At 44.0% G+C, this 16,316-nt stretch overlaps 1 protein-coding gene across 1 annotated transcript in view; it reads left to right on the top strand.

The window, feature by feature from the left end:
• Positions 1–16,316, top strand: part of PRKCI (protein kinase C iota) — a 114,982-nt gene that overhangs the window by 62,660 nt on the left and 36,006 nt on the right. The window contains exons 3-5 of the mRNA XM_077290563.1: positions 9,204–9,293; positions 9,488–9,538; positions 11,670–11,755. Of these exons, the coding sequence (XP_077146678.1) occupies positions 9,204–9,293; positions 9,488–9,538; positions 11,670–11,755 (227 nt within the window). The remainder of the gene's footprint in view (positions 1–9,203; positions 9,294–9,487; positions 9,539–11,669; positions 11,756–16,316) is intronic.

Below are 16,316 nucleotides of genomic sequence, written 5' to 3'. Positions count from 1 at the left end.
TGCGTCTCTATCTGTAGTTTGTATTTTGGTTTAATATATTTGTATTCCATATTACCATCCATGTATGATACCCATAAATCATTTCTAGAGCTGGCTTCTCTGAATGCTACGACTATCTCCCTGTCTCTGGGTTATATCCCATAATGATGAGAATGTGGGAGTCTTTGTATTTTCCATATCATCCATTATTTCCACACTACTAATGGAGGTAGCTTTAGTAGCAGTGAAGCAGCTCTTGCTAGGTATTTGCCTATGGCCCTGATTTGATTTATACAAATCATAATTGGAAGCCCTATAACTCCTGCCCTGTCAGCAGTCAGTGCGCCATTTCTGTTGTGCATTTACATGAGCTGCGTACATGTGTAGAATCCTTACAATGCAATGCTCGCTGGTAAATTCTCATGTATTGCACAGCAGTGTGCCTTGGCTGCACGAGATGAGCCATGGAGATGTTTGCTCCATCTTCTCATCTGTCTCGGGTTGTAACTGATCATATATTAATAGCTTTCAGCATTTCCATCATTTTTATTGAATATATTTTCCAGGTCACCACCTGACAGCACACTGGAGGACGTCCTTCTTAGCCATGATGGGACAGGAAACACGAGAGGTTAAAAGGACCCTCCCCCTACCACCCTTCAGTGTTTTTCCTGTCCCATTATGGATAGGAACGGCGAGAGGAAGCTACCGTTCTGTGCGGGGGGATGTGGATCGGGGGGGCTTTGCCTCACCCTTCCCTCCATAAGGCGCCCGCTGGCCGACACCCGACCGAGGGTCCCTCTGCCTACCAGTGTAGCGCTGCTCCTGGTATGAGGATCGCTTCCCCCTGCCGGGGGCTCTCGATCCTTCCGTCACGCCCCCTGGTGCATGCGAATCCCAGCGGCGGCCTCTGCTGATGTCGGCGTCTCCATGCGGCCGGCATGGGGATGGAAACCCTCGCTGCACCATCCTCTCTTTCCGGCCGCGCGTCACTTCCGGTTTGCGGCTGAGGGGGGCGGGCGGCGTCTCTGCAGGCGGTAGTGAGCGCGGGAGCGCTGTACAGATGAAAAGAGGAACAGAAGTATAAAGGTATGTGCAGGGGCAGTAAGCGATCTCCAGTGCAGTAACATGGAGGACGCAGCTAGAGCAGAGGGGCAGGAGTCCACAGCGCTAGTAAGTAGAGCAGGGCTCTTTGTTATGGATATCTTAAAAAAAAAAAAAAAAAAAATGGGGCATTATCCTAGAGTTTGTTATTTTCTATAGGCTGCCTCATTACCTGAAAAACCGTTAAAGAAACCTGGCAAGAGCAAGAAGTGCCCTATTTGTGCAGCCAAGCTGAAAGATACCTGGCAGAAACCCCTATGTGAAGCATGCACCTGCAAAATCATAGGAGAGGAGCAGGCTTCTCTTATGTCAAATATGAGAGCCATGATAAGAGAGGAGGTCCAGGCTTCGGTATCAAGTCTGGTACTACCGCAAGCCTCACCTTCAGAGAGACCGAGCAAAAGGCAGAGGGTCGATTACTCTTCAGGAGACTCGTTATCTGCGGTATCGGATATAGGGGAGGAAGAGGAGAGCAGAGACCCTCCAGAGAGAGGGAGGAAATACTTATTCTCCGCAGCAGACACAGGAGAACTGTTGGAAGCTGTACGGCATACTATGCAGATTGAGGATCCACAACCATCTTGTTCGGTTCAAGATGAAATGTTTGGTGGCCTGCGCTCACAAACTGCGATGGTGTTTCCTGTAAATTCCCATATTAGATCCATGATTTTGGATGAATGGGAGGAGGCGGAGAAGAGATTGACTATTCCTAAAGATTTCCGACTCCGCTTGCCGTTTGACCCGGAGGATGTTAAAGAATGGGTCGATGTTCCTAAAATAGACATTCCATTGGCGAAAGTGTCCAAAAGAACCTCAATCCCCTTTGAGGACTCTTCCAACTTAAAAGAGCCCATGGACAGAAAGGCAGATGGACTTTTGAAACGGGCCTGGGAAAGTTCTTCGGCGGTTATCGGAGCTAATATTGCAGCAACATCAGTGGCTCGCTCCATGGACCTGTGGCTAAATGATCTTCAGGATCAATTAATAGCCAAAACTCCTAGAGATACTATCCTGAAATCTCTGCCTCTGTTAAAATTGGCAACCACCTTTTTAGCAGACGCGTCCGCAGAGACTGTTAGATTTGCGGCTAGAGGGCAATCTCTCTCTAATGCAGCCAGAAGAGCTATCTGGCTCAAAAGCTGGTCGGGTGATATGCACTCCAAAAATAAATTATGTTCCATACCCTTCTCTGGGGGCAGGGTCTTCGGACCAGTCCTCGACGATATCTTAGAGAAAGCCGCAGATGTAAAAAAGGGGTTCCCCGAAGAAAAGCCTAAAAAATTCCAGCCCTTTCGGAGACCCCGCTATAATCAGAAACAGGATTACAGGGGTAAAGGGAAGCAAGGTAGATGGAGCTACCAGAAAGGGGGAGATAGTAGACCCAAAACCAAGGACTCGAGTTACTCAGGTCCGAGGTCCAGCTACCATAGAAAATGACGCCATCAGAGTAGGGGGTCGTCTAGCCGGATTCCTAGAAGGTTGGAGGGAAATAACAACGAGTCCTTGGGTGTTACAAGTGGTGTCCCAGGGGTACAAAATCGAATTTTCCTCCCTTCCGCCCGAAAGATTTCTGGTGTCCAGTACACATCTAAAATCATCGTCCCCCATGTGGTCGGATATACAGGACCTCCTAAAAATGGCAGCAATTGTTCCGGTCCCCTCTCAAGAAGAGTACAGAGGTCATTACTCGAATCTCTTCTCGATAACAAAACCATCAGGAGAGTCGAGAACAATTATAAATCTGAAGCACCTAAACAACTGGGTGGTATACAAAAGGTTCAAAATGGAGTCGATTCGGTCTACCATTCCTCTGTTGGGAAAGGGTATGGTGATGTGCACTCTGGACCTAAAGAGTGCATATTACCATGTTCCCATTTACTTAAACCACCAAAAGTTCCTGCGGTTCGCGGTAAACATGGAAGGGAAAATCTATCACTTTCAGTTTCGCTGTCTCCCCTTCGGCCTGGCGTCGGCTCCCAGAGTTTTTACAAAACTTATGGTAGAGGTAGTCGCATATCTGAGAAATCAGGATTTGTTGGTAATCCCTTACCTAGACGACTTTTTGGTAGCGGCAGAGTCAGTAAACCAGCTCAGGATCAACTGTCAGTTCCTCATATCCACTCTAGAGAGTCTCGGATGGATCATAAACTGGGAGAAGTCAGATCTAATACCAAAATCCAGAATAAAATTCCTAGGAGTCATGCTCGACTCGGAAACAAGAATGTCCTACCTTCCGGAAGACAGGCTAAAGGGTATAGTAAAAAAGGTCCATCTTTTCTCGCGAGGCCGAAATACGATCAGAGACGGGATGATAATACTGGGGCTAATGACGGCCTGTATCCCTTGCGTGAGATGGAGTCAGTTTCATTCCCGACAGCTTCAGCAGGGAGTTCTGAAGAGCTGGAACAGAACGCAAAATTCTCTAAATCAAAGACTAAATCTTTCTTTTCAGATCAAGAGGTCTCTGGTATGGTGGACTCTCTCCAAAAATCTCCGGCTGGGAGTACCATGGCTCCAAACTCCGAGTGTGTCAGTCACGACAGACGCAAGTCAGGAAGGTTGGGGAGGTCATGTCCTGGGAAGATATTTCCAAGGTCGCTGGGAAAGAAAGGACCGCAAGAAGTCATCAAACCACAGAGAGTTGCATGCGGTTTGGAAGGTCTTAACGGCGGCACAACATTTGCTGAAGAACAAGCATGTAAAGATCTTCTCGGACAATACGACGACCGTAGCCTTCCTTCGACACCAGGGGGGCCCAAGACATCTGGCATTGCAAGATCTAGCAGAACAGATCTTCAAGTGGGCAGAGAAGTCGGTGCGGTCAATCTCGGCGGTACATCTGGAGGGATCCAAGAACCAGTTGGCGGATTTCCTGAGCAGGAAAAGTGTATCCCCTACAGAGTGGGAACTAAACGACGAAGTATTCAGGGATCTTTGTCATCGTTGGGGGAAGCCGGCTGTGGATCTATTTGCTACAAAGCAAAACGCAAAAGTCAAGACCTTTTACTCCCTAAACCCCTGGGAAAGCCCAGCTGCGATCGATGCCCTGTCACAGCCTTGGAACGACGGTCTTCTGTATGCGTTTCCACCTCTGGCATTGATTCCAAGAGCACTCAGGAAAATCTGCGAGGACGGGGCCAAAGTTATCCTCATAGCTCCTCACTGGCCGAAACGAAGTTGGTTTCCAATGCTAAAGAGATTATCAGTGGAAGAACCCTTCCGGTTACCAGACAGAGAGGATCTTCTTCTACAAGGTCCAGTTCTACACCAGAACCCAGGAGCGCTTCAGTTGGCAGCCTGGATCCTGAACGGAAGGTCTTGAGGGCAAAAGGTCTTTCAGATGACGTCATTTCTACCCTTCAAGCCAGCAGGAAGCCGGTGACATCTGCCATCTACACAAAAATATGGAAAACATTCTGTGGATTCTGTGGGAAGATGACAGTTGATACTGACCATCCAGATATCCCAAAAATTCTTGACTTCTTGCAGTCAGGATTTCAGAAAGGTCTTAGACCAAGTACATTAAGAGTCCAGATAGCGGCCCTAAGTGTATTTTTTGATTTTTCTTTATCTACTCACCCCTGGATTAGTCGATTCTCTAGAGCAGTCCAGAGGCTAAGGCCATTTATTAGGAAATCAGTCCCACCGTGGGATCTTAATCTGGTCCTGAATTTTCTCTGTGATCAGTCCTGGGATATATCGGGAGACATAGACATCAACAAACTCTCTCTTAAAACCGCGTTTTTAGTTGCGATCACATCGGCAAAAAGGTTGGGGGAACTACAGGCTCTTTCGGTACAGAACCCGTATTTACAGATCTTCGATGATAAAATAGTACTAAAGCTTGATCCGGCCTTTCTCCCTAAGGTCGTTTCTGATACTAATATGAATCAGGAGATTGTTTTACCGTCTTTTTGCCAATTCCCTAAAAATCAAAAAGAAAGATTTTTTCATAACCTTGATGTAAGGGAATCAGTACTCAGGTACCTTGATCTATCTAGACCCTGGAGACAGGACAATAACTTGTTTGTTCAGTTCAGAGGTTCAAATAGGGGGAAAAAAGCGTCTAAAGCGACTATCGCACGGTGGATAAAATCTACAATTGATTTAGCCTACAAAGCTAAAGGTCTAAATTCCCCGGTTAATCTTAAAGCCCACTCATCTAGGGCCATAGCCACATCATGGGCGGAGAAAGGGGGGGCTACGGCAGACCAGATCTGTAGAGCTGCATCATGGTCTAATCTTAGTACCTTTTCTAAACACTATAAACTAGATGTAGTTTCGCCTCAGTTGGCTTTTGGTAGGAAGGTACTTCAAGCAGTGGTCCCACCCTGAATACCATTCTCCTTTGGTATTTCTCCAGTGTGCTGTCAGGTGGTGACCTGGAAAACAGTAATTAGACTTACTGGTAATTGTATTTCCAGGAATCCATCCTGACAGCACTGTTAGTTCCCTCCCTATGGTTTGATCTTTATACTTATGTGATGTAACATTTGTATGATTGATTATCTTGTTGTAATAAAACTTGTTTTTGCATCCATCCAGATGTGTTACTTTGGAAAAACACTGAAGGGTGGTAGGGGGAGGGTCCTTTTAACCTCTCGTGTTTCCTGTCCCATCATGGCTAAGAAGGACGTCCTCCAGTGTGCTGTCAGGATGGATTCCTGGAAATACAATTACCAGTAAGTCTAATTACTGTTTTGCCATCATTCATGTTATGATAAAGCTATAGTAAAGAAGAGCCTCATGCTATTGACATGTGTACATGTTGGATCCTCTTATAGGTGTGTGAGATTATATAATCCGAAAAAAAGGGAATATCCTCCAGCGGTAGCCAAAAATATAGTTTGTCTGTTTCATGTCTATGGATCTCTTTTGCTGACCTACTACAGTTTTTAATGTGATTAATAAACTATAATTTTTTATATATTTTTGGCTACCGCTGGAGGATATTCCTTGTTTCTGCATTTTAAAGAAGTTGTCCCCTTTCAGAAAATTCCAGTCCCCGGGTGCAGTTTGTTACTAAAAAAACCACAAAACCCTGCACTTTCCTTGCCCTTCCTGGGTCCAGCACTGAGTCTCCTCCGCGGTTCCCAGTGTCTGGTGTTGGCAGTGGGCAGCGTGGCAGTCAGTCCATGAGCTCCACAGCTCTGAGCGTGGCGTTCTGTCCACACGGGATGTCCAGATACCAGGAGGAGCATCGGCGACTCAGCTGCACCTGGGGACGGGGAGTAAAGTCTTTGTGATGATGATGATAATTTTTATTTTTAATAATAAATCAAACCATTATTTTTGTTATTAATAATTTAATAAAACTGCGCTCGGGGACCAACATTTTCTGAAAATAATCTGCAAGCTAAATACTGCCGGAAGGTAAAGGGGTTCTCCACCCAATGCTATTGTTCATGTTGCCCGAGTGCGATATTAAAATTGCACGTTTGCAGCTACTAATCCCCAATTGCTTTACCGTATTGCTGGCAGGGTCCCTCTCAGTCTCCTCTCCTAGCATTATCGGGTGATGCGCCCACAGATCCACAAGGGCTAGGCCAGCGGTATGGCAGATCAGTATGATCGGTATTGGTAATTTTGTAGTGCACCCAGGCCTTAAAATAAAAATAACTGTATGAGGTGAACACTGTTAATTCTGAGTTCACATATTGGTGCACAAGTTTAGATGTAAAATATGTCCACAGACTGCCATGTGTTTCTGGCACAAGATGGGCCTTCATACATCAGGATACATTTATTTATTTTCACTGTATACTAAAATAATGAGCATGGCCTACTATACTTTCTTAGTAAACGACTGTATACCTGTGCCGGAAAGTTTCCTTTGGGAACACTCCCAGCATTTTACTTCTGTCAGAGTAAAAACGAGATATAAATAGCTAATTAGTTTCAATTTAAAATGGCCACCAATTTCCATATTTAATTAGACACTATTATGCAGATATATTTGTATGTGCTGCTTGTGCAGTGTAGTCCAGGCTTCTTGTTCCATGTCTTACAGGTGCCATTACCTAGTGGCCTCTCGGACTACACTGCACAAATACCTTGATGATTTCTGTCCTGCAGTGGAGGTAATTTACCAGCTCTCTATTACCAGTAGGCCGTGGATTAATGATGGTGGCAGGCCTATAGTACAGCTTCAGAGAAGGCCCCCCGAGTTGATCGTCCTTGCTTATCTGGGGCCATTGTCAGCATGTAATGTGACTAATCGGTAAATAACTGTCTGCAGCAGATCGCTGTGTATGGGGGCAATGTCCTCCTAGCAAACACATAAGATTGGATCAGATATCACACCAGGGTTTGCTTGCTTGTCTCTTTATTGGCAGATGTGTTTACTTGGGACCAGTGGATCGATAGGAATGTTCTGATAGTTCTCTGGCCCATGTTAAAGGGCTGGTCGCCTCTGAATTGCTGATTTTAGCACCCAAGTGTCCCAGCCATATATATTTTTTTTTTTAAATAACGCAGTAGCACATATTATATACCAGGATGCCCACTCCTCCTTCCTGTGATAGATTAGCTGTTGGCAGTGGCTATCAAATAAAATGTAATCCGCTGCAATTTGTCAGGAATTTTTCTTTTTTTTTTTTAGGTAAAAAATGTGTAATGCCCTGACACAAATATGGCCAGAACCTGTGGTGAGGCCTGATGATGCAGCTGCCATGCTAAAGGTCTCATGTTCATTGATCTAAATCTATAGCTTTTAATTAAAAATAAATAAATCTGAGGACATTATTTGTACTTTGTTGTGGTTGTTTTGCTTTGCTCTTAGGGTACCGTCACACAGTGCAATTTTAATCGCTACAACGGCACGATTCGTGACGTTCCAGCGATGCATTTACGATATCGCTGTGTCTGACACGCTACTGCGATCCGGATCCCCGCTGAGAATCGTACGTCGTAGCAGATCGTTTGAAACTTTCTTTCGTCGTCTAGTGTCCCGCTGTGGCGGCATGATTGCATTGTGTGACACAGGTTGTATACGATGTGCGCACAGTAACCAACGGCTTCTACATCGCAAATACGTCATGAAATTATCGCTCCAGCGCCGTGTATTGCAACGTGTGACCGCAGTATACGACGCTGGAGCGATACTTATACGACGCTGCAACGTCACGAATCGTGCCGTCGTAGCGATGAAAATGGCACTGTGTGACGGTACCCTTATGTATCTTTCTCAACCATTTGTCAGCTCAAACTGGAATAGTCACTTTGCTGTTTGTTCTTTGTTTCTAATTGTATTTTTGTGGTAGAAGGTAATAAAACAAACAGAATGTGTCATGTTCATTTGCTGTGCGCTCACCTGTATCACACTGGCTGCCTCCCTGCAGATGTCCGATTCCCCCCACCCATTAACATCACATAATCCCCTATCTACCCTCTGTACACATCACTCCTGTTCAGCAGGCCATAAATCACAGGGGTTGTGTTGTGTGTGAGATCCCTGGCAAGGTATAAGATGAGGCATCACATTGGGGGGTAATATTACATGCTACCTTTGTTAATAAGACCTCTTACCACGGTGCAGAAAATGGCACGCAAATTATCACATGCCCATCTGTTACCATTCAATGCCCGAAAGCATAGACTTGCTCTTTTGTGGATTTCTAGCAGAGTCTTTTATTAAAACCTATTCCTGATTGCTATTAAAGTGATGTGATTCTGCCTTTTTAATTACTGTCTGGGGACACCAGTCTGGGGAAGCCTTTAAATGTAATTTCCAGCTCAGGAAAGGGAGGCCACACCCTGGACTCTCCTGACAGCAGCTTTCCCCTTGAAACGGCTATGTAGGAGCATATTTTTTTGGACATAATTACATTGATCTGTTACTGTTATTTCTCCTACAAATGTATAAACTGACAGCTGGCCAAATCCAGCTTGGGTGGTTTTGGCGGGTTGGGGGTGTCCATCCCTAAAGATTCTGCCACTGTCCAAGAGGAATGACCAAGGAATGGTACAAAGCATCCTGGCCAGCACACTTCATGGCTGCCTTAATGGCCTAGATGTTTTTACCCCTGCAGTGATATATTCCACCATTTTCCCGTAGGAATTATTTTCACATGTCATACATAGGGTTTGTGCTAATGTATTATTACCTTCTTTATTATCAGGAGATCCATGCACGGTGTCTTCACAGCTGGAGCTAGAAGAAGCTTTCCGGTTGTATGAACTAAATAAAGATTCTGAGCTGCTAATTCACGGTGAGAAAAATACAATATGTGAGTCACATTAATCAATACAGTAAAGAGTTATTCTTCTGTGGAGGGATTATTGATGGCTGTTCATAATGCACTCACTTTGTGTTAAATAAAAGTCATTTCATGGTGGCACCAATTAACTGCTGATGAAGAAAGCCTGTATTGTACAATGGCAGTCACAGTGTGTTCCTTTCCAGTGTTCCCCTGTACACCCGAGAGGCCAGGAATGCCCTGCGCTGGGGAGGACAGTAAGTACAATTAATGTGATTTTATGCATGTTTCAAAGGCCGAATAACAAGACCAACACACTAAAACCCCAAACTTGTCATTCTTTTAACTTTTTTTTTTATTCTCATCTCCGCTATTTAGAGTATTTATTTATTTTTTAAATATGGCATACATTCACATACTGTATTCCGGGACATTAATAGATGACCTATCCTTTCCGATAAACCATAAATATCAGATAAGCGGGCATCTGACTGCCTTCACTGGTCTGCAGATTGTGGCACTTCACTCAGCAAGGCGCCAATTTCATTATTTGCCAAGCACCGCTTTTTACGTTTTATAGCAGTAGTTCCTGTTACTGCAGCTTTTTTTCCATTCAAGTGAACAACTAAAATAATTTGGACTTAGAGTTTTATCTTCTTGTTTTTGCCAGTTTTGGAGCCTGGTCTACCTCTTAAAGTTCTCCTTGTTATATGGCTACTTCAGATCTGAAACATACAAAACAACTGCTCTTTATTTCAACTCTTAGCAGAATTAGACACTGCAAGTAAAAAATTATTGGTCTGCTGGGAAAAAAGATCAAAGCCATGTCTAGGTTTTGTACAATTCGCGAACCACACATATATACGTTTCTTCGAGTCCATGATGTGAACGGACAAGACATGGTGGCCATCCTTGTTCCATCAATGTTGTCTGGCTAAAAACTCATTCGTGTGAATTCTGCCTTAGAAGAAAGTGGGCAAGTCTGTTATTCTCCAGTCTGTAGAGACCTGCTAATGAATGAGTGGGTGTCTTGCCATACTAAGAGCATGCAGAGTGATACTCACTTGGTCTGGAGAAACAGAGTTGACCTTGTTCCTTTGGCATGATGACCTGAAACTGTGGTGAGTCAGCCCATCAATGTGGCATCTGATCTATGTGAGATCAGTCCGCGATCTATGTGAGATCAGTCCGCGATCTATGTGAGATCAGTCCGCGGTCTATGTGAGATCAGTCCGCGGTCTATGTGAGATCAGTCCGCGGTCTATGTGAGATCAGTCCGCGGTCTATGTGAGATCAGTCCGCGGTCTATGTGAGATCAGTCCGCGGTCTATGTGAGATCAGTCCGCGGTCTATGTGAGATCAGTCCGCGGTCTATGTGAGATCAGTCCGCGGTCTATGTGAGATCAGTCCGCGGTCTATGTGAGATCAGTCCGCGGTCTATGTGAGATCAGTCCGCGGTCTATGTGAGATCAGTCCGCGGTCTATGTGAGATCAGTCCGCGGTCTATGTGAGATCAGTCCGCGGTCTATGTGAGATCAGTCCGCGGTCTATAGTCCGCGATCTATGTGAGATCAGTCCTCGATCCATGTGAGATCAGTCCTCGATCCATGTGAGATCAGTCCTCGATCCATGTGAGATCAGTCCTCGATCCATGTGAGATCAGTCCTCGATCCATGTGAGATCAGTCCTCGATCCATGTGAGATCAGTCCTCGATCCATGTGAGATCAGTCCGCGGTCTATGTGAGATCAGTCCGCGGTCTATGTGAGATCAGTCCGCGGTCTATGTGAGATCAGTCCGCGGTCTATGTGAGATCAGTCCGCGGTCTATGTGAGATCAGTCCGCGGTCTATGTGAGATCAGTCCGCGGTCTATGTGAGATCAGTCCGCGGTCTATGTGAGATCAGTCCGCGGTCTATGTGAGATCAGTCCGCGGTCTATGTGAGATCAGTCCTCGATCCATGTGAGATCAGTCCTCGATCCATGTGAGATCAGTCCTCGATCCATGTGAGATCAGTCCGCGGTCTATGTGAGATCAGTCCGCGGTCTATGTGAGATCAGTCCGCGGTCTATGTGAGATCAGTCCGCGATCTTGATTATCAATAGTCTAAATGCAACATTGTTCTGTGCAATTATATAATTTTCTGGAATAGGCAAGATTGCCAGAAATTTCAGACAAATGTTTCAAAGTTGAAGAATCAAACATCTGAAAATCTGAGCTCCCTCTTTGCGTCTTCTAATGTCCGTCTACATATAGCTGCAGTTGTGTAGTAGCCATACTGTACTCTCGCACCATTTGGTTTCAGACATAAAACTGTAATCTGCATGACCAACTGGAACAACCAAAACATTTTGTATAACTTTGTATTTTGGGGTTAAACTTTTATCAGAGTCCATCTATCGGCGTGGAGCAAGACGGTGGCGAAAACTCTACTGTGCAAATGGACATACATTCCAAGCCAAGAGATTTAACAGAGTAGGTGTTATGTTTCTTACATTTGTTTATAGGTTTGTCATTGTCATTTTGTACTTTATTACTGTTATTCTATTAAAGGGGTTGTCCGGGGCTATTTTATTATTATTATTATTAATATTATTATTATTATTATTATTACAATGTGCCTACAGTCCTGCATTATCACTGATCGTGCTTGCTATTCCCTTCCCACGGCACACACACTAAGGCTACTTTCACACATCAGGTTTTCGCTGTCAGGCTAAATCCGGCTAAATTTCAAAAAAACGAATCCGGTGAATGTTGCTGCCGGATCCAGTTTTTTTCCCATAGACTTGTATTAGTGCCGGATTGCCCCAGATGACGTTGCGTTTCGTCCAGTTTTTGCCGGATCCAGCAAATCTGTTTCAGGTTTCTGGAAAAAACGTCCATAGCAAAGTTTTTTGTCTCTGGCAAAAAAGCCGGAAGCGTTGGATCTGGCGCTTTCGGCTGTTTGCTAGAATGGAAGCCGGAAGGTGCCGGATCTGGAAAATGAAGGATTCCGGCGCCGGATTCCGTTTTTTTAAACTGAGCATGCTCCAAATTTTTTTTATCCAATAATCTAGATATGTTAGCCGGATCCGTCGAAAAAACAGATCCACCACATCAGTTTTTCACAAACTGCGCTGGATCCGGTTTTTCCAACATTCGCCGGATTGTGCCTGATGCAAAAAACCTGGTGTGAAAGTAGCCGAAGCAAGCACAAACTACTATGCCCTGATACCTTACCATGTTCTGTACTTCATTCACAATAAAAGCCTGCAATTCAAAAAAAACTTGTGAGTGCTGGGAATATCTCTTCTAAGATTGACTCAGCAGAACAGGTTTACAAATAAGCACACAACAGAATGAAGCTGGTGGAAAAAAAACCTGTGTTTTTTTTTGTTTTTTTTGTTTGTTTCTCATCACATCACAGAAGTTATTTGTTCATGATGCAGCTCCTCTTGACCGTTAAAGCATGTCTCAAGCAGTGTTTCTTCAGGCTGCAGCCCTTCCTGACTAGGACGAGTTGCAGCTTGAAATATGTGACATTGGACATTTTTATCACATTCTCGGAGAACCCTTTTTATGGGGAAACTATCACCCAGTTTTTGCTATCCCATCCGAGAGCAGCATGATGTAGAGCAGGAACCCTGATTCCAGTGATGTCACTTACTAAGCTGCTTGCTGCAGTTTTGATGAAAGTCACTTTTTTTCCACTGCTGACGATCTTTCACTTCTGAGACTGCCAAGCTCGGTGTAACAGAGCCCATGGGCATAAGGGACTACGTGGCAGCTGGTTAACTAGTCCCTTAGTGATAATCTTCTGCTAAGTGGTGTTTTTTTTTTTTTTTGTTTTTTTTTTATGTAAACTCGTTTTATTGAATATCGTACAACATAACAAGGTTACATCATAGAACAAAGAAACAAACTGCATTTCTCCTTGTGCATTATTCCTGTCTGGCAAAGTTAACCCTGTCCTTAACATACCATGGGTCTTATACTGTATATTAACCAAGAGCATAAGACACCCATGTTCATTACTAAATAACACATACTTTAATCATAAGGGAATACTCTGCATCGCCTGGGGACTAATGTGAGTCAAACGAGAAACAAGCAATGGCTACCATACCTTATCAAATTTTTGAGGAACGTGTCTACTTTTATATTCCACACGGTCATTTGAAGCTGCAGTATTTACCATATTTATAGAAGAAAATAAACTTAGGCACTCAACTTATGCAGAACTTTTTGTGATTTAATGTAGTCATCAATTAAACGTTTCGGCCACAGTGAAAGACCTTCTTCAGTAACAGCAAAATCTGTGCAGAAGTATAAGTCCGCTAATAAGCGGTGGATTCCGTGTCCCTGCCAGACACGCCGGCATACTGTCCTCTCTGGGTCTCCATTACACACCAGTCATACCGGTTGGGACCTTATATTTCTGCACAGATTTTTCTGTTACTGAAGAAGGCCTTTCACTGTGGCCGAAACATTTAATTGATGACTACATTAAATCACAAAAAGTTCTGCATAAGTTGAGTGCCTAAGTTTATTTTCTTCTATATATATATGGTGTGGGACCCTACCTAGGCACCTCTTCTGGTAGTGCATACGGTGTCTCTCCATATCGTATTTACCATATTGACCCAGTGTGACATCTGCGGGGGTCTTACATCCATCCATCTCATGGTGATAGCCTTGTGAGCCAAAAAACATTTTCCCTGAGAAGAGTGCAAGGTTACTGAGGCCAGGTCTCCTCATCAAGGATTCATAACTAACCTACCTTAGGACAGAGTGGTACAGGGGATTGTATGATATAGATGAGGATAGCTATGACCTCTTTCCAAAAGTCTGCAATAGGAAGGCAATACTACATATATAAGATCCGCCGCCTCTTCCCCACACCTATGGCAATCTATAGAGGTAGATCTACCCATTTTATATAACCGGCCAAGTGTCCAGTATTATTGATGGGCTAAATACATTTAGACCAGCTTGTTATTAATTGCTGGGGAGGTCAAAGCCTCGTTCCAATCCTCATTTTATATGGAGGGTATTACGGTCTTCCACTTGGCCTCAACCATCGATGGCAATGAGGAGTATCTCCTGGTTAGTAACTGGGTGTATGAAAAGAGGATCAACCTGTTGGGTCCCTGACTCCTTAATATCCCTATCAGGAAGTATAAGGATATGAGAGAATTTCCAATGTCTGGGAACTGGGTATTTATGGCATGTCTGAGTTACAGATATTTAAGTGTCTGGGAGCTTGATAGAGGTGTTGACATTGATCAAATGAAACACCCTGGATATTTACCTGCGCCAGTGCTTTGACCCCCAAGTTCGACCAAAACTGAGCATCTTGGGAATGTAGCAATTTGAGAAGAACACGGTTATGCAGCCTGGAGAATACGAAGTATCCTCTAGGCTGGATGTGTTAGTAATTCTGAGGAGGTGCCCTGCTAAGGATAGAAACAAGGGCCTTTATTGCTTCAAAAGACCACGCTCCTACTATAAGGGGGACTCTGCTACTGCGTCTTTGAATTGAAAAATCTTTTTGCTGACTCTCCACACTTGAACCGCAAGTCTGAGTTGGCAAGAAGGAGCGTGAGGATTTGTCTCTCTGAAGACTCAGCAATGCGCAAGGTGGTGTTCAGAATTAGGCAAATAACACTGCACAACAAATTTCAGGGAAGTTCTTGTCCCCTGAGAAAATTTTATTGTATCTTATAGATTTTGATATGCTGAATATGAATATGTACTCCAAAAGTCTGTATCATGTAAGGTTTTTAACCCCTTCATGACCAGAGCTTTTTTCGTTTTCCACTCCCCTTCTTTCCAGAGCCATAACCTTTTTTTATTTTTCCTTCAATATGGCCGTGTGAGGGCTTATTTTTTGTGGGACGAGCTGTTTTTAATGATTCCACATTTGTTCAGATACGGTTTTTTGATTGCCCATTATTGTATTTTAATGTAATGTCACGAAGACCAAAAAATGTAATTCTGGCGTTTTGATTTTTTTTATCACTACGCCGTGTAACGATCATGTTAATTCTTTTATTTTATTGATTGACCGGGCGATTCTGAATGCGGTGATGCAATATGTGTAGGTTTGTTTTATTTTATTTTTTTTTTATATTTATACACTTTTTTTTAACTTTTGGCATGCTTCAATAGCCTCCATAGGAGGCTAGAAGCTGCCATAACCCGATCAGCTCTGCTACCTAGAGGCTATGCTCCGACCACCTCTATGCAGCAGAATTACAGGCTTGCTATGAGCGCTGACCACAGGGTGGCACTCATAGCAATCTGCCATCATCAACCATAGAGGTCTCGAGGAGACCTCTGGTTGTGATGGCAACGCAGCGATGACCCCTGATCACGTGACGGGGGTCGTCGCTGTGCGTATTTCTAGACCGGCGTCCAGAAGTGCATTTAAATGCCCGCTGTCAGTTTGACAGCGGCATTTAACTACTTAATAGGTGCGGGCAGATCGTGATTCCGCTGGCGCCAATTGCTGGCACATGTCAGCTATTGAAAACAGCTGACGTGTCACCGCTGGAGCCCACCTCAAAGCGGGGGATACTGCCAGCTGACGTACTATTCCGAAAGAAACAACAGTGTATAGTCTACATTATGACATCTGAGACACTACATACATGTGCATCGATGTCAGTAACAAAGGCAATTGTTCAAAAGTGTTTTGCAGATGACTTTCGTTTATAATCCATGTTTTTAGAATTCTAACAGTATTATAATATTTCGTGTCATTTCTCAAAAACCTTACGTCATGGGGAAAAACCTGAAGTCATTTCTGTAATCAGCATGAAAAAATCTATCAGGAACACTCAAAATTATTAATTATGTAATTATCTGCTCTCCCGTATTGTGGAAAGTGAAGTACTATAAGGCCATGTTCACACGTTCAGTATTTGGTGAGCTTTTTACCTCAGTATTTGGAAGCCAAAACCAGGAGTGGGCCAAAAATGTAGAAGTGGTGACGTGTCTCTATTATACTTCCTCTAATTGTTCCTCTCATGGTTTAGGCTTACACATGCTG

Source organism: Ranitomeya variabilis, chromosome 2, assembly GCF_051348905.1.
Source record: "Ranitomeya variabilis isolate aRanVar5 chromosome 2, aRanVar5.hap1, whole genome shotgun sequence".
Taxonomy (NCBI): domain Eukaryota; kingdom Metazoa; phylum Chordata; class Amphibia; order Anura; family Dendrobatidae; genus Ranitomeya; species Ranitomeya variabilis.
The sequence above is the reverse complement of the archived record's forward strand: the minus strand, read 5'-3'. Positions and strand labels throughout refer to the sequence as shown.